Source organism: Saccostrea cucullata, unplaced genomic scaffold (assembly GCF_032062105.1).
Source record: "Saccostrea cucullata isolate Sc308-1 unplaced genomic scaffold, CSIRO_AGI_Scuc_v1 ctg5033, whole genome shotgun sequence".
NCBI lineage: Eukaryota > Metazoa > Mollusca > Bivalvia > Ostreida > Ostreidae > Saccostrea > Saccostrea cuccullata.
Window position 1 is genome coordinate 15,001 of NW_026930333.1, and position 24,851 is coordinate 39,851.

The 24,851-nt window shown below is 35.6% G+C and overlaps 3 protein-coding genes across 3 annotated transcripts in view; 1 reads left to right on the top strand and 2 right to left on the bottom strand.

Moving 5' to 3' along the window:
- Positions 1–1,361, bottom strand: part of LOC134283773 (ankyrin repeat and BTB/POZ domain-containing protein 1-like) — a gene marked incomplete at its 3' end in the record, with an annotated part of 9,178 nt that extends 7,817 nt beyond the window's left edge. The window contains exon 1 of the mRNA XM_062766253.1: positions 1,216–1,361. Within this exon, the coding sequence (XP_062622237.1) occupies positions 1,216–1,271 (56 nt within the window). The remainder of the gene's footprint in view (positions 1–1,215) is intronic.
- A 183-nt stretch (positions 1,362–1,544) lies between these two features.
- On the top strand, positions 1,545–16,166 carry LOC134283772 (uncharacterized). Its single transcript, XM_062766252.1, has 11 exons — positions 1,545–1,802; positions 4,519–4,753; positions 6,644–6,787; positions 7,250–7,365; positions 7,748–7,888; positions 8,433–8,565; positions 8,819–8,987; positions 9,789–9,862; positions 10,201–10,298; positions 11,103–11,198; positions 15,601–16,166. The coding sequence occupies exons 1-11, from the start codon at positions 1,596–1,598 to the stop codon at positions 15,724–15,726; spliced, it is 1,539 nt and encodes a 512-aa protein (XP_062622236.1). The 5' UTR covers positions 1,545–1,595; the 3' UTR covers positions 15,727–16,166.
- A 1,377-nt stretch (positions 16,167–17,543) lies between these two features.
- On the bottom strand, positions 17,544–19,235 carry LOC134283771 (uncharacterized). The gene is made up of 2 exons (XM_062766251.1): positions 18,602–19,235; positions 17,544–18,499 (listed from the first exon to the last, which is right to left on the bottom strand). The coding sequence occupies exons 1-2, from the start codon at positions 19,233–19,235 to the stop codon at positions 17,544–17,546; spliced, it is 1,590 nt and encodes a 529-aa protein (XP_062622235.1).
- Positions 19,236–24,851: the final 5,616 nt, after the last annotated feature.

Here is a 24,851-nt window from a genome sequence, read left to right on the forward strand (position 1 = left end):
TCTCCTTCAAGAAAAATATATTACTCTATAGAGTGTATTTTGGTGTATCTAGCATTATAAGCTGGACCCCTGCAGCTGGCCTGTGCAGTAAACATGGGAAATATTTCAAATAAGTACGGCACATTTATGGTGTAACACCAAATTCACAAAAATGAGCTAAAAATAGTTTCACAGTTGATATTAACTAGGTTTATCGACTGTAAACTATAGTTTACAAACCGTGAACTATAGTTAACAATTCGTTAACTATAGTTTTCATCTGTAAAACTATATCTAACAGTTGTTAACTATAGTTTACGAATGCTTATCTAAGTTTATCTCATTTATTCATTTATTCGATGTAAGAAAAAAAGATGAGTGTTCTAACAATATGACTTCAACTTGTACAAAATTTGAATGTAACGTCAGGCGGATTGATACATTTTTGACGTAAGTCATTGTGACGTAGGCAACCCATTTTATACGATATGAAGTAAATTTTTTATCCAATCAAATACAGCATTACAACCAGAATTAAATTATAAGATTTTGTTGATAAACATAGATTCACATTTGTAATCTATAATTTACAATTGTAAAGCATAGTTATGAGTTGTTAATTGTTATAAAGTTTCACAAATCGTGAAACTATATTTATCAGTTTGTTAACTATAGTTAAGAGTTGTAAACCATAGTTTACCGGTATAAACCGTGAAACTGTATTTATCAGATAATCTATGTTTTGCAATGGCTAATGATTGTTTTCAGTGTTACGTATAGTTTAAACTATTCTGAAAATAGATAATCGCGTTAAATATATAGTTTACAGATGTAAAATATAGATTTACGTCGTTGAACTATATTTTACAAATGATAAACCTAGTTTATCAACTGTGAAACTATGTTTAGCTCATTCTTGTTATTAAATTTGGCGTGCCATACAGTCTTTAAGTGATTAACACCAAGATGTCAGCCTAACACATGTAACACAAAGGGAAATGTGACAGGTATCATGGGTATATTCCAAGATTTAATTTGACCCTATAATGGTCCGCTCAGTTTTACAAAAACTTTCAATATGACAGCCCAGAAATTGTGTGCAAGATCTTAAAATAACCACAGTAAGCTGCGTATGACATTTCATAACTTGTCATAATTCACATTTAATTAAGCAGTGGTGCAAGAAACTGCATTTTTAAAAATTATAAAAATGAAGTGACATATTAAATTTCTTACTTCAATTTCTGTAAATCTCCGCGTCTACAACTCATAAACAATTCGTGTGTGTCCATATTTGTTTACAAACAAAGCAGCATCCGTCTTCTCTGTATCGAAACTGCGTCTGTCCCTTTGTTTACAAAATTGGAAGGCCGCTTACATCACTAAAAATTAAATAAAAGCTATTTGTATGATTTCATGTACAATGGTGAATTTCAGGGTAAATTTAATCCAAATTTCATGACTAACAGCCTAAAACAATGATAAATTATGAGTTTTTGCTCATGGACAAACGTTTCAAGGAAGATAAAAATATTTACAGCGCCGCTTACATCCACAATAATCATGTCTAACAGGCGTGAAGCTGCACCAGTTGATCTGGATTTTGATCCCCAGCGATGATGTCGTCTGCTGTCATGCTGGTCGCGGCCTTGTTTTCAGTCCCTGTGATCGTGTTGATCATCAACACAACGAAAAATTATAAGAAACGGAGAAATAAGAAAGTTATTTCTGTTTTTACGAGGTATCCCAGCCCAGGGGTGACAAAGACTCGCCTGATACCATGCTTAGGAAAAGAAGGAGCTGCATATGCGCAGAGGAGAATGGTAATAAACGGTCCCCGTGTTTTTTACTTTCCATTTGAGACATGTAGGTTGCGTGTAAACATCATTATACATGGCGATTTCAACCTTATGAACATTCTGATAATTGGATTTTGAAACTGGATGCACTTTGTATTAATTGAAAGTATGCAGTCAAATGCAGTGAAATTGACCATTTGAAGAAGGACCCAATTAAAAAATTTAATTAGGTGCTCAACCAACTAAACTATAATGCATAATGAAAAACTTTTTGTGAAATCTCTCCCTTGTGAAATGTTTTAAATATTCTCCTGCCTAAGGTTCCTCTCCTTTACACAAAGACAGATGGTACCCATAAACACAAGGCATCAACCAATACAGATTATTTTTACTTCCAGGGCGAGGCATGTAAGAGGTCAGAAATTGATCCTGGACTCCCTGATTCCCTGATGTCTTGACAGGTTCTCTAGTGTTTAACTCTTATCTCCGGACAGGTGCTCTATAACATGATCTCTAGACCGATTCTCTATACACCTTCATCTTTAGACAGATCTACAAAACATGATCTCTAGACATTTTATCTATAAATCATGATATTTATTATTAAGACAGGTGTCTGTAAACACTCAGGCTGATTTCTAGACATTTGATCTCTAAACTCTGATTGACTCAAGGCAGGTGTCCTGTAATTCTGATCTCTAAGACAGGTGCTCTTTAAACCCTGATCTCTAGATATTTTATCTCTAAACTCTGATCTCTAGACAGGTGCTCTATCAGATGGTCTAAAGACAGGTTTTCTATAATCTCAGCTGGTCCTGTACAGCATGAGCTCCACTGCCACCATGACAAAATCCTTTACTTAGTCAGACATTACACAGTAGTTAGTTCAGAAGGCACTACCAAGAAGAAAATAAAGTAACTAAACACGTACACTAAATATTGTATCATTGTTGCGGTGTTTTTCCTTTGAAGATCGCTGTGTTTTTATTTCTGATACATCATGGCTATAACTGTGATCTAACAACCGTGATCTATCAAGATATAGCACGCCAGGGTGATGAAACAATTCTAATAAATGACCCATGACCTTACATTTTTAAATCCAAAATGAAATTCACACAGCGGGTTTAGAAAATTAATGCTTTTGACTCTCATTTTATAAACTTGAAGCATAACAAAGCACACACAATGAACTACATATACCAGGAAATGAGGTTAATTTTATATTCCGTCGTCGTCTTGTTTTATGAATTCAACACAAATCGACGCATCCAGTAATTTGAAGAATCGCCATACATCTTGTTCAAAAGTGTCCATTTTCCCATGCGGTATTCCTTTAACGTTTAAATTTAATTGCCCATTTAGTATTTTTACGAGTATAAAGATTAAGTGACATGAAGAATTTTCCTTCATAATTTCAATTTGCATCGAGAATTGCAATAGGATAAAATCACAACTGTCATCCATGGCGTTCAGACTTGAATGGCGAGGTAATCCAAAGTTTAAGAAATGCAGCGCGTTATATACTTTTCGAATCACGTGCTACTTTTTTCAATGGTCAGATAAAATTTTCTGATGAAATTTAGATAGATCATGGCTAACTCAGTGCGTGAGAATACAGTCGAGCTACGTGCTGTTAACGTAAAAGTGATAGATCACGGGTAACTCATTTCCTGGGAACTATGATACAAAACATATAGAGTACCTTTTAACTCGTGCATCTTCAGATATCAGACTCGGGGGGCAAGCCCCCTCGTCTGATATCTGATGATACACTCGTTAAAAGGTACTCTATATATTACTTAAGAATCAAAGATTTAGCATTTTGGCCCCTTACTATGTAACATATGATCATTATTATATATACTGTTACAATATGAATGAATGCAATATATATAAACTAATGTCATAATATTCTCCAGAGACATAAAAATTGCTTTGTTACAATTGTTATTTTAATTAATATTTTAATATTTTTAAATAAATTTAATTTTACTTGTAATGCGTCATTTGATTGGATAAAAGATTTTATCCATTTTGTATAACATAACTTGCCTACGTCACAATGAGTTACGTCAAAAAAACGTATTATTCCGCTTGACATTACTTTTAAATTTTAGTCAATGTGAAGCCTTACTCTGGGGGAAAAATTATCTCATTGTCTGCACTGAAATTAAATTATAAGGAATGAAGATAATTTAAACTTATATTGTATGATATAACAAAACTTGGGGCAGTTTACGCTTTTTTATAAACCGCTTCGCGGATTAGTCGTGGGACTACTTTTGGATTTAAAATTTACAATAAAAAGCCATTTTCTACTTTTTCCTACCCTTAGTGCTCAGGTGAGCGACGTGGCCCATGGGCCTCTTGTTTAATGCATTCTGGAAAAAAGATTTTGAAAATTCCTGGGGGAAAAATTCACATACCTATTGAATCAATTTTTTTTTTAAATCCTGGATTGGGAGAGGGCCAAAAAAAAAACACACCATTAAATAAAAATTACTTTAAAGTTGGCTGTAATAAATCAGGAAGGAGGAATTGCATTAGGACCAGGGGTTATTCCAAAGTATGATGATTCTGACCTTAATTCATTTGTTATTGGAACCACAAGCACATGTGGTTAAAACACTGGCAAACAATCGTGTCTCACTGTTACATGAATGATGTTGATATGTGTTGTAATGTTTTTGTAAACATTAGACGACCATTTACTTATATATTTATTTGTTTCTTTAAGACGGAGCACATTTTGGAGCGTTTGAGTGAATACTGCAGTAAGAACAGAGACACAGACCTGGCAGTGTGGTACAATGGATCCACGGAGAAGAACATGAAATACTGGCTGACCCCGAAATCAGGGGGGTACGATTTTATGTACTTATATCAGCAGCCACCAGGTGGCCTCGGAGAGAAGTTAAGGGAGGCAACTCTATCTGCGCTCAGGGGAGGCAAAGAGTTTGTTGTCATTGTAGGTAAGGGAGATAAGTCTTACACTGGAAGACAATGGCATCAATCTTTTAAAAGCATTTCAAAGAGACAGTCAAATAGTTCAATATTTTATTGTCCTATTGCTTTGAGTTTCTCTTTTGATGTATTTATATTTGTACTTGGACTTCAGTAGTATTGATAAAACTGAAAAACAGTATTAAAGCTTATGAAAACTAGGAATAGAAAATAGAGAAAAGTGAATTCCAGAAACTTATATGTAATGCTATGCTTATAATCCTATTCTTTCCCTGTATTAATAAGCACAGACTATGCAATTATTTAGGTCACTTTTATATAAGGTTAACATTGTTTGACTTTCTGATAGTGTAAGGAATCATGTTACCATGTATAATTTGAAGTTTTGATATTGATGCTTATGATTTTAAGGTTCATTGGTATAATTGTGGTACATACATTGATTTTTGTTTGGAGTCATTCTATGTCTCTTTGTATAAATACAGTATACTGTATAAGTTGAAATTTTAGCGAGACGCAAATTTAGTAATTCCTCCTTAAATAAGAGGCCCATGGGCCACATCGCTCACCTGAGCACTGTGGCTAAGAAAAAGTAGAAATTGGTTTATAATTTAATACTTTAAATCTGAAAGTAGTCCATTGACCAATTTTGGCTTTGCTATTCTTCGTAAGATGATTTTTTTTAAAGAATTTTCCTATATATGCCTATTTAAAACTTTGATTGGCCATTGTAGCCCCGCCCTACCACCAAGGGTCATGATTTGAACAAACTTGAATCTACACTACTTGAGGATGCTACCATATAAATATGATCAATTATGGCTTTGTTATTCTTGAGAAGATTTTTTAAATAATTTTCCTATATATTTCTATTGTGGCCCTGCCCTACACCCGAGGGTCATGATTTGAACAAACTTGAATCTACACTACCTAAAGATGCTTCCATATAAATATGATCAATTATGGCTTTGTTCTTCATGAAAAGAAGATTTTTAAAGAATTTTCCTATATATTTCTATGTAAAAATTTGGTCGGCCATTGTGGCCACGCCCTACCCCGGGGGGTCATGATTTGAACAAACTTGAATCTACACTACCTGAGGATGTTTCCCCATAAGTTTCATCTTTCCTGGCACAGTGATTCTTGAGAAGAAGATTTTTAAAGAATTTTCCTACATATTTCTATGTAAAACTTTGGACGGCCATTGTGGCCCCGTCCTACCCCCGGGGGTCATAATTTGAACAAACTTGAATCTACACTACCTGAGGATGTTTCCCCATAAGTTTCAACTTTCCTTGCACAGTGGTTCTTGAGAAGAAGATTTTTAAAACATACCACCAAATTTTCATTTATTCCCAATTATCTCCCCTTGAATGAGGGCGAGGCCCTTCATTAGAACAAACCTGAATCCCCTTCACCCAAGGATACTTTGTGGCAAATTTGGTTGAAATTGGCCCAGCGGTTCTTGAGAAGAAGATGAAAATGTGAAAAGTTTACAACAACAACGACAACAACAACGCCGACAACGACAACAGACAACGGACAAATTGTGATCAGAAAAGCTCACTTGAGCCTTTGGCTCAGGTGAGCTAAAAATGGTAATTTATTTTTAGCGAGAGGTAATTTTAGTGATTTTTTCTAAGGAAGCTTTTACAAATAAAATGTAATTAATTTTTAGCGATATTTAATTTTAGCGATCTCAGGACCCTCACTAATAATGCCAAAATTAAAACCTCACTAAAAATTCTACTTATATGGTATTCATATATGCCGCTTTCTTTAATTATTGCACAGACATTTATGTTAAATGATTGAGGTCCCCTTGCATGATTAAAGAACATTTACAGCCATTGATGTGTGTGTTGAATGATGCAAGTCCCTTTCTATAATTATTGTAGGTTCTGACATCCCTGGACTGGATGCTAATGTGATGAAGGAAGCGTTTGAGACCCTGGAGAGCGGGGCAGAGATGGTGCTGGGACAGGCTGAGGACGGGGGGTACTACTTAGTGGGGTTCTCTAGGGACGCAGCCAACAAGATAGGTTAGTTATTAGACACCCAGTAGAACAGGCAGAGGACGGGGGGTATTACTTAGAGGGCTTCTCCAGGGACGCAGTCAACAAAATAGGTTAGTTATTAGAAACCCTGATCTAAAAAGAGAAGAAAAGACAGAGGACTAGTGAGATGTAAAGAAATGTCTGTGTCAAATAATAATCTTAAGAACGGAAGAAAAGGCAGATGAATGATGACTTGTCAAGACACATGTATTTTATTCACTCACTGTTGACAGATTAAGATTTTTTAGTGTTGACTGTAGTAGTCAGGCACCTTTAAAGTCTTGTCCTTTAATTTGATGGAAGAAAGTCATTTGATGCGTGTGAAGAGCAGAGTTTGCTTGCTTTCTTTATGAAACATGTATTTTATACTTGACTTTGATTTTAGGTTAGGTTTTAAAGGGGATAGCTTGGTGGACAGAGAAGTAAAGTGTATGACTTTGATTGTAGGTGAGGTATTTGAGGGGATGGATTGGGGGACAGATAAGGTCTTTCAGCAGCAGTGTGACAAAGCTAAACAACTGGGCATCAATCTGCTAATTCTCGACACACAGCTCTCTGATGTGGTGAGGATTATTTGTTGATTTAAATTTTAGTTTGTAATTTAAAGAACACATTCTGACTCATCTTCTTTTGAGATACACTTTCCATTGCATCAGTATATTTCATGTGTTTTTAGCTCAAAGAGCTACAAAGAGTTCTATCCCAAAGATGATTGACATTCTTGTTACCAGTTGAAAGAATTCATGAATAAAAGCAGTGTTGAATGATAGGTTGAGGATCTTTGGATGATTCTGATTTGACAGGTTCTGAAAGATGTTAGTCTGAGAATGTTAGAATTACAGAACCTAAATAGAATGATGCTGACTTGACATAGAAGATTTTAGATAGATTGTTTGAATAACAGAACCTAACAACAATGATTCTTATTTGATTTTGATTTGACAGGACCTGGAGGAGGATCTTCCAGTTTTGGAGGAGGCACTGAAAATCCAGCGTCGGGAGCTGACGGAGAGGAAGTGGAGCGTGATCATACCTACCATGAACGAGGAGGATAATATTGTACACACAATACAGACAGTGTGTCAGGTATTACTGGGGGATGGATCATGAGGGGTGGGTTTAGATGTGAACAAGGAGGATAATATTGTGAACACAAAACAGTGTGTCAGGTATGAGAGTTGTGAAACATTTTATTATTTGTAGCACAGCAGTGATGATCGGGGTCAAGTTTAAGTGAGAAGACTTTATTATTTTTAGTATTGCAGTATTGAGTCTAAGTAAAAACACTTTACCGTAAATCTGGAAATTTTTACATCGATTTTATTTTGCGACTTCGGGTCAAAATGGTGTTAATTAATTTTTACGTTTCAAAATTTTGCGAATTACCACTGCTTTGTTTACATTTTCTTATTAGTAATTTATTTTTAAGAAAAATATTTTTGCGAATGCAATGAACTCGCAAATTTGCTAAATATTTATCGACAGCAAAAATTTCCAGATTTACGGTATTTATTTTTAGCACAGCAGTGATGAGTCTAGGTGAAAACACATTATCACACTTAAAATCTAAGTGAAAACACTTTATTAGTGCCACCATCTATCAGTACTCACAGTACTCTGATTATTTTAGCACTGCAGTGATGAGTCTAGGATTCAGGAGATCATAGTTAGTGATGGGGGAAGTAAGGACAACACAGTCAGGAAGGTCAAGGACTTCTCTCTGAAGGTCAACATTCCAGTCAAGGTCATCAACAGTTCACCAGGTACAGTGTTTAGGGTCAACCAGTACGTAATCCTGATAATTCTCTTTTAAGGTCATTGGGTTTACTGCTTGATATTTCTTAAAATACTATGGATTCATAAACAGTACATCATATAACATGCTGTGAATTAAGTGTTTCATGTATAAGTACACTAGAAAAGTAAATTAAGGATCCAAGAACTCGTCAGTTCTGATAACAGTTTTTGAGTTTAGATAAATGTCTGTACTACATTTCCTTTTTTTTCCTGTACCAGGGAGAGGGTTCCAGCAGAAGGCGGGAGCAGAAGCAGCCTCGGGAGATTTACTGTTATTTCTCCATAGTGACACTCTGTTACCGCGGAACTTTGACAACGCTGCGGAGATTTGTCTAAAAACTCCAGGGAATGTAGCCGGCTCCTTTGTCTGGAGTGTAGATCTGGACAGGTAGGTCTGTCTGTTTGTTTGTCTGTCTGTCTAGCTGCCTGTCTGTTTGTCTGTCTGTCTGTCTATTCTCCTTTACAGCTAGATGATAACTGCACAGTTTGTAGAACAACTTGTGCTTATTATCCATTTTTTTTTGCATGTACCTGTAGGAAATTTTGCGAAAAATGGGGTAAATTGGTACAGTTTTTATTTTGCGTAAATTATTTCTTACTATCGAAGATTTTTTGGTTTAAAATGGTAATGTTTTATGTCACACTATAGCTGACATAATTTCTGTGTGTTTTTTTTTTTTTTTGCGAAATTCAAATTGGTCACAAAAAATGCGAAAAATATAGATCATCGCGAAAAAAAGGATATACGGTATATAACCAAAGTATTCACTTATGGCTTATTACAGTAAACATAGAAACTACCCCACCCCAAAAACCACAACACTAGCTAGCATCTCATAGCAAACAAAAATTCTGAGGAAAAAAATATAAGATCAAAGCCCTTAATAATTGAATGAAATGATTTACATGTAGATTTTGAGCATTATCTCTTGATTTTAGTCTGCTTCCATTAAGAGAAAAAGTTCCCCAAAAATCATTTGCTTTTGATTTTCTGAGCAGATTTTAAAATGAATATTCAATTTGTTTAGTTTTCATTGTTTAATTCAAATGATTTTTAAAATTTCAATGTTGATATTGACATTTTTGTTGTAATTGTGAGATTCTAACCAAACCTTTTTCAAAGCTTGACAAAATACCTACTTTAATTAAGTTTAAAGATCTTCCTATTTCATTTTGATTTTGATTTCAGTAAAGACAGTTGGTTTTTTAAGCTTCAGATGAAATTTGTGGAATATTTAACCAACAGAAGAATAGAAAACTTTGGTAATATTGTTATATGATAATTATAAGGAAACAAAAACAAAAATGAAAAAAATATTTAGCAGATTTTATCATGCTAAATCAGTTCTTACCATCTTTTACATGGTTTAAGATGGGTAACTGTCATATTTTTTTTCTCTTTCTGATGTTTTTGGAACAATGTTTCATAATTATACACTTGATCTAAAGCACAGACTCAATTTTGCATGAATAACTTTGTTTAGATAAATTTTGTTTTAAATTAATTTTAATTTCATATATTAAAAAAATCAATACTAACCAACAATAGATATAACTTATAGACATTTACAACAAATTAACCTACATGCTTAATGTTGTAGAATATCCATTTGGAGACAATGCAATATTCACAACTCGTCACATGTACAACAAAATCGGAGGATTTAAAGAAGTTTATCTACTGGAGGATGTTCTTCTGGTAATACATGTACAACATCTTGTTGTTAAAATTTAGAACTCTATTGAAAGCTGTGGTTTCTTCCTACAAGGAATGGTATTTGTTCAGTGAATATAAAAAGTGTTACATTAATGTTACAGTTAAACTGGTTTAGTACGAACACGGACATAGCGAATTTAATGATATTGCTAAGTCATCTTTGATCCCCCAGCTATATAAATTTTATGAATATCTTGTACGGTTATAACAAATTATGGATATAGCAAAGTAATTTCATAGGTCCCTGTGACTTCAGTATAACCGAGTTTTGCTGTATTTATGATTATATCTATATTATAAATTATTTATATTAAGTGGCAGAAAACACCGATTACAATTGAACTTTTGTTTATAAACTATCAAGAAGCAATTGACCTTTGACATTGAAAAAAAAAACCGTCTTTGATATAGAAATAATGGCAATGTCCATGATTTGCTCTAGGAGACCAAAAGTATGTGTCAGATCAAGAAGTAAAATATGAGGTGCACAATGGCAATATGTAACAAAGATTCTGTAAAGTGTCTTTAAATTTCATTCAGTTGTAGTCATGGATTAGAAATGTGTACCCTAAAGCATAACAGACGGACGGACATCCCAATCACTATATATCCTCCCACTTTTCAAGCAGTGGTTTTAAAAAATCTTTCATTATATAGATGGCTTAAAAAATTGCAAATTTACCTAGTGTAGGAATTGATTGTATTAATTGAATAATCAGCAGAAATCCATTTTCAGGAGAAATATGAATATCTGTGGATGCTTTCTGAAGTTAATTTTGTCTTCAGGTAGAGGAACTGTGGAGGAAGGGACATATAGGTATAGCACCCGGTCACCCGGTTATTACTAGTGCTTGCAGGTGGAGAAAATGGGGCCTCATAAGGGTAAGTGTCTAAAGATGGAGTAAAAAAGGCCTCGTATAAATGGCAAGTGTCAGTCTGTAAAAAGAGAAAATGGTGCCTCCTATAAGTGTCTGAATAAGAGAAATTTGGGCCTCGTACATGTAAGTGTCTAAAGATGGAGAAAATGAGGCCTATTAAGGTTGGTGTCTGAAGATCAAGAAAATGGGGTCTTATAAGGGTAGGTGTCTGAAGATCGAGGTAATGTGGCCTCATAAGGGTAATTGTAATACGATAGAGGTAATGGGGCCCATAAGAATAATTGCCTGAAGAAAGAAGTAATGAAACATCATAAGGAAAATTGTTTAAAGATGTAGGTAACAAGGCCGTATAAGAGTAAGATGCTGACGCAGCTGTGGACAAAAGAAATGGGGCATCACATTGGTAAATACCTCATTAGGACTAATGCCTGTAGGCATAGAAAGTGGATCTTCTTAAGGATTAATGTCTTATAAGTCAGAAGGAATGATTTGTTGAAAGTAGTTTTATCTGTAGATAGAAGGAATTGGTCATCATAAAGGTTTACATTTTGTAGTCAGAGGAAATGAGGCCTCATGGTTTATTGTCTACAGATGAGGCCATCCTTAAAATTTTTTTTTTTTTTGCGGTAACGCGCCTCATCATTTTAGGTGTGGGTAGGTAGGTAGGCTTATTTTTTTTTTTTTGGAGACAAAAAGTCAGAATTAAATTTCGATTATATAGAGGTATTAACTATGTCTTAGATTTCACTTTAAGTTACTAATCAAACAAGAAAATTAAGGCATTCTTAATGAATCCAATCTTTTATTGTTCAAATATCAGAACACATCAGTTCTTTTTTAAAAACGGCGTCGACAGGTGCAATGGGGACGTAAAAAAATGTCAATTCCCCATTTTCAAAAGTGAGTTATCTCCCCTCAAAATCGGAACTCTTCTACACTAGCCTAACTTCCGCGGACTACGCAATACGATAATCCAACAAAATAGTGATCAACTTACACGTTGTATTAAAAAATTTAAAAAGAAGGAAACGGTTTCCATTATTTTAGATAATAAATTATTTTATAAAGGGTCTGTTAGCCCCCCCCCTTTCTAGAAAGCTATACGAATTAGCCAGGCACGTAGCATCGTCTTTAAAAGTGTGTGTGTGGGGGGGGGGGGAGGGGGGTAGCCAAAGATATGTTTTTTTCTTACCTTGAAAAGTTGACAAGCAAAGAAAAACCTTGCCCAAAGTTGAAAAATCTACTTATTTCAGTACCAGTTCCTTGGCATACAAAATTATACTATATTTCCCTTACATAACTTTACCGTAGTATTAACTCTGTGTGTGGATGGGGGGGGGGCAACCTGTAGATATTTAAACAATAAAATGCTTAAGTTTCTTTGTTTGTTGTTACTGGAATGAACGGAAGCAGCTGTTGCAGAAAAAATACATAACCCGTGTAAGCGGGTTTTGTAAATTTTTTCTGCAATAGCTGCGACCGTTCATTCCAGTAATAACAAACAAAGAAAGACATTTTATTGTTTATATTTATATCTGTTTAGATAATCAATTAAAGCTGGATTAAAAAGATTAATTATTGTATTAAAGATGCGAAGGTCTTTATATGTTTCATTGATGGAACAGCCACTGATTAAGAAATCTGTACAGGCGACATGCCTATTGTAGTTTATGCAGTAGTGATGAACGCAATGGAGTTTCTTAAGAAATAAAGGAGAAAATATTCAGTGGATGTAAATATAATTCATATAAATGAACATTTTCAAAGAAAAAGTAGTATTGGGAAAAAAGAAGGGGTGGGGCTAAGACCCATGACCCCCCCCCCCTCCCCTAGCGTACAGGTACAGAGAACGAATATGTAAATGGGTTGAATAGTTGAATATGAACCATAGTTGTGAAAATTAAAAACTATTAGAATTATTAATTGTGAATTCAATAAAATTACGGTACATATATTTTTTCACAGTTGTACATGTATGTCAGTTACACGGGGTTACATGAGTCCCCCCCCCCCCCTCTCCCTCTCTCTCTCTCTCTCTGATATTGATTTTTATACACTTTGCAAAAATGAATAGCTTATAAAAATAAGTACATGTACTTACACTGAAAGGATTAAAAAAATAAATAACACTTGAGAAAAAAATGTTTTCCGTTAATTAACGAGAAATAGGAAATTATTGTATCAATTTTGTGTTTCTGCTCTCAATTCTCTGATCTAAAACAAAATGTGTATTTTTAATATACATGTACATATGTTTAGATCCTACACTAAAACTTTGATTAAATGCAGCTCAGACTTTATACGACATATGTAACACGAATTCAGGTCAATGCTATTTTAATTAGTCTTTCTTCGTTACATGAGGACATGAGATTAAATTATTCATTTAGAATTCCATGCAAAGTTTTAATACTATATAGTGAATCAATTATTTTACAAATAAAAAATTCTAGAAACACTGTTAATTCAAATGAAATAGGCATTTAATTGTCACCAAATGTGTTCTTGTAAGTAAAAGTTCTATGTTATGACATACAATCGAGCAAAAACGCAGTTTCTTGGTATCGGTCGCGGAAGACGAACTACTGCTGTTTATGCAGCAATTTCAGAGGTAAAACTGTAGATGGACATGTCATCATTCTCCAAAAAAAATCCTAGAGATACAAAGAAAATATGGCTGCAGCAGGCTAGATTAATTCGTAAAAACTTTATAGCTAAAAATTTGTTCCGCACATTTTGTAAATAATGATGATCCATCTGCAGTACATCCACTACCGAAAATTAGCTTATTAGCTTTATTTTTTAAATAGGCCTATTCGAATATGTATCAGCATTTTATCAGTAATTTGTTTCGTTTCTTTTTTTTTTTGGTAAGGTGGGGGGGGGGGGGGGTGGTCACACAGCACCTTATTATAGTACTACACAGATTAATACAAATCCAGAAAGAGACTATGAGTGGGCAATTTAAAAAAAAATACGAATCAGTTAAGATTTCTTTTTATTCACAAACACAATAACATTTTTTCCATATGACAGAGGCATTACACCATGAACATGTTTACATCAAGAACGTCCGCGGAAGTGACTTTATTTATAGCGCATGCGTATTAAACACAGTAAAAGAGTTCCCTTCAGGGGAAATAACTCACCTTTTGAAAATGGACAATAGGATAAAATTAGAAAATGGATATGTAACAAAAAAAAAAAAAAAATTTTGAACCCATAAAAAAAATCCAGTAGGGTGGATTTTGGTGAGTCGGTCGCGTTACCGCAAAAAAACAATTTTTTAAGGATGGCCTGAAGGTAATAGGACCTCATAAAGAATAGCATCTGTAGAAAATAGGGCTTCTTTAGAGTAAGTGTTGCAAAAAGAAAAGGAGCCACAGAGGAAATGGGGCTTTATAAAGGTTTGTATCAGTAACCTGTAGAAAAGAAAATAAGATCTGTAGCCAGAATATTTCGGCCTCATAATGGTAATGTATAGACAAACTGAAGCCTCTTTAAACATAGAAAATAGCTAGGGCCACATAATAAATAATATCATTCTGTAATTTTTTTTAAAGTGGTAGTGTCTTTAGATGGACCACATAGGGGAGTGTCTGTAGAAAAAATATTCTCATAAGTAGTAGTTCCTTTAGTCAGACGATATGGGGTCTTGAAAGGGTTCATATCTGTAGACAGTATAAATGGGGCCTCCAAAGGGGTATTTGTAAGAGGACCTCTTATGGGGAAGTGGATGCAGATTGAGATATCGGTCCTCATAAGGATTAGTGTCTAGGGACAGAGATAATTAGGATGAATATCTGAAGACAGAAAAAATAGGATCTCCAAAAGTGTAGTGTCTGTTGAGAGAGGTTATAGGATCTCATAACTAATAAGGGGAATTATCTAACAAATTGAGGTAATAGCACCTTGTAATGGCTTATACAGATTATTTTCTGTTAACTCAATCTTGACAAAGAAGACACGGCGGATGTGACCGGTTGCCAGGGATGTTTACTTCTACTTGGCACCTGGTTCCGCTTTGGTTTTTTTTTAGGGGATTCTTAATTGCTCAGCTTCTAATTTGCATTTTTTAATTTGATTATGAGCTTAAATAATTTCCATTATCTTCATAATATTTCATTGTACAAAATAATAAAAGGTGTCTTCTCAGGGACTTTGTCTCCAGGTTATTTTCCCTATATATATATATTGACAGTTGTATGGTGAGAACCAAGTAAGTTGTTAGAACTTGTGTTCAAACCATTTGTATAGTATTTATACAATAAAATATGTTCAAACCAAAGACATTAAGAAATACATGTAATTATGATACATGTACTTTCATATACTGTTCAACATGACAAATTAAAACAAAAGTTTCCAACAGTACATTAAATATATGTTTAAATATATATTTTTAGATCACAGGATTAAATCGAGTGATTCTGCAGGCTCATTACCTTGGTGTATCTACGGAAACCCTGGCTCTGTGGTATTACGGAGACAAACTGAGATCTGTCATGGCCGCCAACAAAAAGAAAGACTGAGTGAATAAAGAATGTCAAATATTGACTGAATGAATAACCAGGAAGTTTAATAGTTTAAACTATGTGAATTTAAAATACTGACCAAGTGATCAAAATCAAAACAGGGACTATAAGTTTTTAAAACTTGTTTCTAAATCCTTTTTTGATATTTATATACTATTTGCCTGTACTTGCTATTTTTCTGCTAAGATGGATTTTCTATCGGATTTAACAGACATTGTCAGAAGCAACTTGGGATTAATTTCTCAGCATACAAGTGCAAGTTAATTATAGTATTTTGCACATCCTTCTTCAATGAAGAAACAACGATTGTATTGTCATACTAATCAAATAACTACTGAATTCGAAGATTTTTTTATTAAAGAAACTTTCATTTATGCATGAACATGTACTTTGACGGTGTAAACGTAGTATTCACACAACCTAGAGGGGAGGTGGGGTGGGGTTATGTTGGGGTGGGATGGGGTTATTTTATATTAAATTGTGATGGGGACACCGAGATTTAAACAAAGAAATAATTTAACTTAATGAGAAACATGAAGAATTCAGATTTTAAAAAAATTTTTATCATTACCTTTCCTTATAATTTTATAAATTTTACCATTATCAACAATCAAGTAGTTTGATTTTATTTGTAACATGTCATTTTATTGGATAAAAGATTTACTTTTTATCTATAAATAAACATAAGTTGTGTACATCACAATGAGTTTCGTCTCAGCTTGACATTAATCTTTAACTTGGTATAATGCTCAATTTGAAGCTATTTTTGGAGGAAAAATTGTCAGATTTCTGAACAAGGTATACTTCATGTAATCCATATATGTTTGTATATTGTTCATTCTCAAATTCGCTTACAAATGTTAATCACATTTCATCTCAGTAATATTCACGAGGAGACATTATAATTATATTGACGATGTTGATTTTCTGCTTAGATTAAATCTCCCATTTTGGGATAATTTGTATGTGGCTTGAATTAGAATATTTTTATATTATGAACATTTACATGCAAATAGCAATATTTATAAGCACAAATCTGTCAAGTACATAATTGGCAAAGATACAACAAACAAAAATCATCAATTGTTCAAGCATTTATACAATATTTTAGAATAGGAGGATATGCATAAATCAAACAGTCATTAATTTTGTTTTATATTTAGGTATAATGTATATTTTTTAATAAATGAGTGTGTTTTGTTTAGTTTATTTTCATTTACAATTATTTCTAAACATTTGATATTATAGCAACACTTAACCTTTTGAGTATAAATCGTATTTTAATAGAAAAAGAAATTCATCTTCAATCTCTCCTGTGTGTTTTATGTAATTGTGAAAAGCACATTATATTTTCTGTCCAAGAACTTCAAGATGATCACAGACTTAGGTGAAGACGACGGCAACATTTCATCTTTTTCTAAATGCCCTAGTCTATGAATCCCTATAAAGTACGGGCAAAAATATTGGGCAAATTCATAAAATAAATCTGACCTATTACATTTGTGTATTGGTATCTGCATTAGATTTTCTGAGTGAAATATATGAAGCCATTTAAACACTAGTTTATTTACTGCATTTTTTTAAAGAAGTAGGTAAAGAAAATGTGAAGTGCTGTCCCGAAACCGAATTTAGTTACAAATCTAGTATACATACATGTATAATAGAGACATTTATCTTTTTAACAACTTAATATTTTTAAACACATGAACTACAACTGAAAATTACATACATGTACATGATTTTATCTCGAGACTCTTTGTATTGTATATTGTATAAGTAAGTATAGGTTAACAATATAGGAAACAAGGGCAATGTTATGACAGATACTGATACACTTTGACACAGGCTTTGTCTTGTTCCACAAGGCACAGATTGTCGGACGTGTCCACAGAGATCCCGTACGGTTGTGATATCCCATCATCCTCTGTCAGGATGTAAGACAGGAAATCCCCGTCCTGGCTGATTAGGTGTACGGTGTTATTGGCTCTGTCTGCGATAAGGATGTGACCCAGACTGTCGGTAGCCACACCATGCGGATTAAACGTGGCTTTTAACATCCTTGACGGGACATTCCCCTCATATTTAAATCTAAGACTTCCACCCTTGTTCAGCACGACCACTTTACATAAATTCCAATCAGTAACACAGATATCCTCATTAACATTCTCACAGACAAGCCTTGGATGAATAAAAAGTCCCTCCCCGTTCTGATCTGTCTGGAATTCCTGGATCTTCCTCCCACTGCTGCTGTACTTAACCACTCTCGCTGTATAAATTATAAGCGAAAAACCCATACAGACCAGGATATCACCTGACCTGGTACAACACAGTCCTCTAGGACCATACTCAGCATTTATAAGTTTTGTTTTCTGTTTATTGAGTGACACTCTATAGATAACTTTATTGTCTTGGTCAGAGTAAATCAGACTTCCCTCCTTCATCACAGCCAGTCCTTCTGGTTCTCTGTCAGTACTGATGTTATCCAGCTCTGTCCCTGACCTGTCTATCAGTTGTATTCCAGGACCATCACCACTGATGTACGCTGATCTCTCATCACGACAACTCACGTGATATAGCTTTTTCATTTGAGTTTTCGTTTTGCTTATTTTTACTGAACGCCCCAGTACTCTTTTGTTGGATGTACTCCCCCTTGCAGACAAAGATGGCAATATATGTTGTGAGTTTTCATCAAGTGATTTAACATAGTGAACCTTACCTGCCATGAACTTGCCAAACTGATGCTTATTTTGAGATTTGTTGATCTGACCAACTGTAAAAGAAGGCATAACAAAATTAAGTTTGTCTGGAAGTTTCAATTGATTAAATATTTCAGGATTTTGCTTTTTAAATAAAATAATTTCGGCAGGATGACTTGTGAGAGTTTCAAATTTCTCAATCAGTTGATCCAAGTTTTGTTCAAATTTCTCAGCCTCCGCTTTATGTCTGGATATTTCCTCTCTAGTTTTTCTCTCATCTTTCTCAGATTCATGCAAGGCTTCCTTCAAAATGACTCTGATATGATCTATAAGATCCTGAGCTTGTTTCTTCATTTTCTCTCGTACGTTCTCATGGGCGCTCTTTATTTCATTTTTTCCTAATTTGAAATCTTTTATTCTCTGAATAATCTCCGATTTCAACTGTGTCTTCATCTTTGTCAGTTCGTCGGCAGTTTCGGTCTTTTGTTTCTCGTAAAGTTCTTGTATCTTCCCGATGGCGTGTTCGCTGTGTACTTCCTGAATGCATGTAATACACACTGGGACTTGGCAATCTTTACAACAAGCTTCATATGCTTTAGTTGAGTGGACGTCACACATTTTGATCTGATTGGTTGGATGAAGTCTCTCAGACAGACGGATGATGTTGTGCCCAGAGGGAACTTTACTTTTAAGATGGAAGAGTTTACATGGAGGACAGAGTTCATCTCCACACGGAACACAGTGGAAGACAGCGGGATCGTCCTCGCAGTATTGACATCGAATGACGTCCTGGGCTTGTGAACGGGCCATTGTAGCCTGAAAAAAAATGAAGAGAAGTTCCAATATTGAAAACATGCACAACTGAAAAAAAAACACTTAAAGAATTTCTACTGAAACATTATATTACTACATATACAAAAGACACCAACTGACCACATTGTTCACCTGAGCACTTTGGCTAGAGAAAAGACTGTTACATCATTTCGGTATATATTGAAAAAGCATTGAATTAAAATATGTACCTTCACTAAACCTTACCATTAAAAGGTGGTCATAGTTAAACGAACTTGAATCTTCCATATACTTTTTTTTTTATTTTTACCAATTATGAATTTGGAAGATTTTTTTGATATACATGTTGTCTTCTATAAATCTGACCCACTCTTACGGGGATTTGAAGAATTTTGATTCTACACTAACAAAAGATGCTTCTGTATTAATAAGACCAATAATGACCTTGCTGCTCTTGAGATTCAGAAGAATTTTTTAAAAAGGTTTTCCTAATATGTATTCTTATGTAAAACTTTGATTATCAATCCTACCTTCAGGAGTAAAGATATGAGCAAATTTGAATCTACACTACTTGAGGATTGTCGCTTCATAAGATTCATTTTTCCTGAGCAAGTGCTTTTTGGAAGATTGTTAAAAGACGCCATGAATTTTTTACTCATTTGTAATTCTAAAGAAGGCGTGGTGCTTAATTAAACAAATCCTTTTTATCTAAGGGAATTTTTAACAAGGTTGTTTGAAATAAATTGACCCATTTGTTCTTGAGAAGAAGTCGGACATTTAAATCAAATATTTAGAAACAGACGCCGGAAGAATTGATCAGAAAAACTCACTTGAGCCTTGGGTTCAGGTGAGCTAAAAAAGATTGAGATGTAATAACAATGCCAGTTACTCTAATAATATTTACATCCACTGAATATTGTCTCCTTTATTTCTTAAGAAACCCCATTGCGTTCATCACTGCATAAACTACAGTAGGCATGTCGTCTGTACAGATTTCTTAATCAGTGGCTGTTCCATCAATGAAACGTATAAAGACGTTTGCATCATTAATACAATAATTAATCTTTTTAATCCTACTTTGATTATTTAAACAGATATAAATATAAACAATTAAATGTCTTTCTTTGTTTGTTATTACTGGAATGAGCGGTCGCAGCTATTGCAAAAAAAATTTACATAACCCTAACCCGCTTACGCGGGTTATGTGTTTTTTCTGCAACAGCTGCCTCCGTTCATTCCAATAATAACAAACAAGAAAGCATTTTATTGTTTAAATATCCTTCTTAAACATATTATATAAATAAGTTTTGCCAGAAACTGTTAAAAGTATTGATGAATTATTAAAATTATAGATGTTTTGTCTTCTTTATGAAATGGGGCAGATATTTGAAAAGATACACAGAATATTATACACATATCACAGGCGCTTGTTTCATTCAGTATTCTAGTTTTCTACTATATATTCAGATATAATATAGTAGAAAAACTATCCTACCGTATGAAACAAGCACCTGCGACACATATGTATGCATGCAAGTTAGAACAGTTTCAACGTATTTCAAAGTGGAACGAGTCGTGATGGTGGCGAGGGGCGGGGGCTAATGTAAAAAAGAAAATAAAACCTGATAACAACATGAACAATAAAAAGTAATTAAAAAAAATAAACAAACAAAAACTTAAACAGCCCACACCAATAAGTAACATAAGGTGCAAGGGGGGGGGGGTGTGTTTGGATGGATCCTTTCTCTAATCATTACATTTTTTAAATTTTTTGAATGCTCGACAGTACATCAACAAAACCAGGAGGAAAGCAATTTAGGAGCTTTAAAATCAAAATTGACAAAGTGAAGACATAAGCATATACTTTACAACCACAGGCACTTGTTTCGGGAATAAATTCTAACCCATAGTATAATAATAACGTGTTATTATTATACCTTGTGTAAAGAATTTATTACAGAAACAAGTGCCTGTGTTTACAACACAAATTTACTGATTGGGGTAAGGCTGATCTACTTTCGCTTTAAATTGCAACGTATTCAACAGATAAAAAGTATCATATTTGATTAAATACGGTTACATCAATTCTTAATAACAATGGAAAAGAAAAGCAACAACAACATCATAGGACAACATCTGCTACATTACATGTCTAGTTATCTACCAGGCTGAAGCTAGCAGCCAATAACAGCAGCCACTAAGCGCGTAGAAGCTAGCAGCCAATAAGGAAATTCATCAAAGAACTGAGAGTACTCAAACGCAGTACTGTTTTTAATAGGTTATTTTAGATATTAATGGTTAATGATTATAAAATTAATGCAACAATTAATTACATAATAAATCAGATACTCAGAGGCAGTAAGGCTCACCTGAACAATTTTTTTTCTTTTTAAAAACCGAAAAATAAGAAATACAGTACTTTATAATTTTTATCCAATTGAACAAACAAGTACTAGGAAATGGTTAACTCCTTCAGGAAGAATCCCTTTTCAACTCCTTCAGGGACCTCAAGATTATGACAGGGCCAATAAGCTAACCTGAAATTTGATTAATATATAACGATTGTAAACTGAAATATAGCACAAGTGTAAACTAGGATGAAGTATGTTTCGAACATTATTACTGGGACAACTTATTGAATCTATCAGACTGTAAATTACCACTATCAGTTATAAGTGGTGGTGGTGCCACTAAGTGGTTCCAAAATTTGATATTACAGGCAGGTATTATACCCATGATTTCTAAAGTGATCAACATTACTAGGGCAAGATAGAAGGGCCCAAGGATTATTATTTCCTGCTATCAGAAGGGGCTTTAGTGGTACCACCAGGTGGTGCCAAGTGCATGGGTCATATTTCAAGCAATCATTCGTCATCAATTATTGGTCATTAAGTTTAGGGTCTTAGAGGGAATCCCTTGTCAACGTTTCAAAAGGTCCGAGAGACTGGAATGGGCCAGTTATCTACTATGAACTTTGCCTGTTTTGCATTTTATCCCAAAAACGCCATTAAAGATCTGCTATTACATGCCTAATCTTTGAAGTGTTCATAAAATGATAAATGGGGCAAGGTAGAGGGGCCCTAGGGCTATCATTTGCCACTTTCAGAATGGGGCTGTAGTGGCACCACCCAGTGGTGCCGAGTGCGTGGGGCATATTTCCAGCATTCATATCTTATTCATTGTGGGCCTCCTGAACAAACTAACACTGGGGATGGGTTAAGGGCCTTAGGGGGTATCCCTTGACAGATTTCTGCAGGGTCCTAGGGGCTGGAAGGGTCCAGTTAGCTAACCTGAACTTTGATGTTTTTCATCATTGTAGATTGGGAAACGGGAAAAGGGCAGCTATTATACGCCTTATCCTTGAAGTGTTCATCAAATAATTATTGGGGCAAGGTAGAGGGGCCCTAGGGCTATCATTTGCCACTTTCAGAATGGGGCTGTAGTGGCACCACCCAGTGGTGTTGAGTGCGTGGGGCATATTTCCAGCATTCATATCTTATTCATTGTCGGCCTCCTGAACAAACTAACACAGGGGGTGGGTAGGGGGTACCCCTTGACAGATTTCTGCAGGGTCCTAGGGGCTGGAAGGGTCCAGTTAGCTAACCTGAACTTTGATGTTTTTCATCATTGTAGATTTGGAAACGGGAAAAGGGCAGCTATTATACGCCTTATCCTTGAAGTGTTCATCAAATAATTATTGGGGCAAGGTAGAGGGGCCCTAGGGCTATCATTTGCCACTTTCAGAATGGGGCTGTAGTGGCACCACCCAGTGGTGCCGAGTGCGTGGGGCATATTTCCAGCATTCATATCTTATTCATTGTCGGCCTCCTGAACAAACTAACACAGGGGGTGGGTAGGGGGCCCTAGGGGGTACCCCTTGACAGATTTCTGCAGGGTCTTAGGGGTTGGAAGGGTCCAGTTAGCTAACCTGAACTTTGATGTTTTTCATCATTGTAGATTGGGAAACGGGAAAAGGGCAGCTATTATACGCCTTATCCTTGAAGTGTTCATCAAATAATTATTGGAGCAAGGTAGAGGGGACCTAGGGCTATCATTTGCCACTTTCAGAATGGGGCTGTAGTGGCACCACCCAGTGGTGCCGAGTGCGTGGGGCATATTTCGAGCATTCATATCTTATTCATTGTCGGCCTCCTGAACAAACTAACACAGGGGTGGGTAGGGGGCCCTAGGGGGTACCCCTTGACAGATTTCTGCAGGGTCCTAGGGGCTGGAAGGGTCCAGTTAGCTAACCTGAACTTTGATGTTTTTCATCATTGTAGATTGGGAAACGGGAAAAGGGCAGCTATTATACGCCTTATCCTTGAAGTGTTCATCAAATAATTATTGGGGCAAGGTAGAGGGGCCCTAGGGCTATCATTTGCCACTTTCAGAATGGGGCTGTAGTGGCACCACCCAGTGGTGCCGAGTGCGTGGGGCATATTTCCAGCATTCATATCTTATTCATTGTCGGCCTCCTGAACAAACTAACACAGGGGGTGGGTAGGGGGTACCCCTTGACAGATTTCTGCAGGGTCCTAGGGGCTGGAAGGGTCCAGTTAGCTAACCTGAACTTTGATGTTTTTCATCATTGTAGATTTGGAAACGGGAAAAGGGCAGCTATTATACACCTTATCCTTGAAGTGTTCATCAAATAATTATTGGGGTAAGGTAGAGGGGCCCTAGGGCTATCATTTGCCACTTTCAGAATGGGGCTGTAGTGGCACCACCCAGTGGTGCCGAGTGCGTGGGGCATATTTCCAGCATTCATATCTTATTCATTGTCGGCCTCCTGAACAAACTAACACAGGGGGTGGGTAGGGGGTACCCCTTGACAGATTTCTGCAGGGTCTTAGGGGTTGGAAGGGTCCAGTTAGCTAACCTGAACTTTGATGTTTTTCATCATTGTAGATTGGGAAACGGGAAAAGGGCAGCTATTATACGCCTTATCCTTGAAGTGTTCATCAAATAATTATTGGGGCAAGGTAGAGGGGCCCTAGGGCTATCATTTGCCACTTTCAGAATGGGGCTGTAGTGGCACCACCAAGTGGTGCCGAGTGCGTGGGGCATATTTCAGCATTCATATTTTATTCATTGTCGGCCTCCTGAACAAACTAACACCGGGGGTGGGTAGGGGGCCCTAGGGGGTACCCCTTAACAGATTTCTGCAGGGTCCTAGGGGCTGGAAGGGTCTAGTTAGCTAACCTGAACTTTGATATTTTTCATCATTGTAGATTGGGAAGCGGGAAAAGGGCAGCTATTATACGCCTTATCCTTGAAGTGTTCATCAAATAATTATTGGGGCAAGGTAGAGGGGCCCTAGGGCTATCATTTGCCACTTTCAGAATGGGGATGTAGTGGCACCACCCAGTGGTGCCGAGTGCGTGGGGCATATTTCCAGCATTCATATCTTATTCATTGTCGGCCTCCTGAACAAACTAACACAGGGGGTGGGTAGGGGGTACCCCTTGACAGATTTCTGGAGGGTCCTAGGGGCTGGAAGGGTCCAGTTAGCTAACCTGAACTTTGATGTTTTTCATCATTGTAGATTTGGAAACGGGAAAAGGGCAGCTATTATACACCTTATCCTTGAAGTGTTCATCAAATAATTATTGGGGCAAGGTAGAGGGGCCCTAG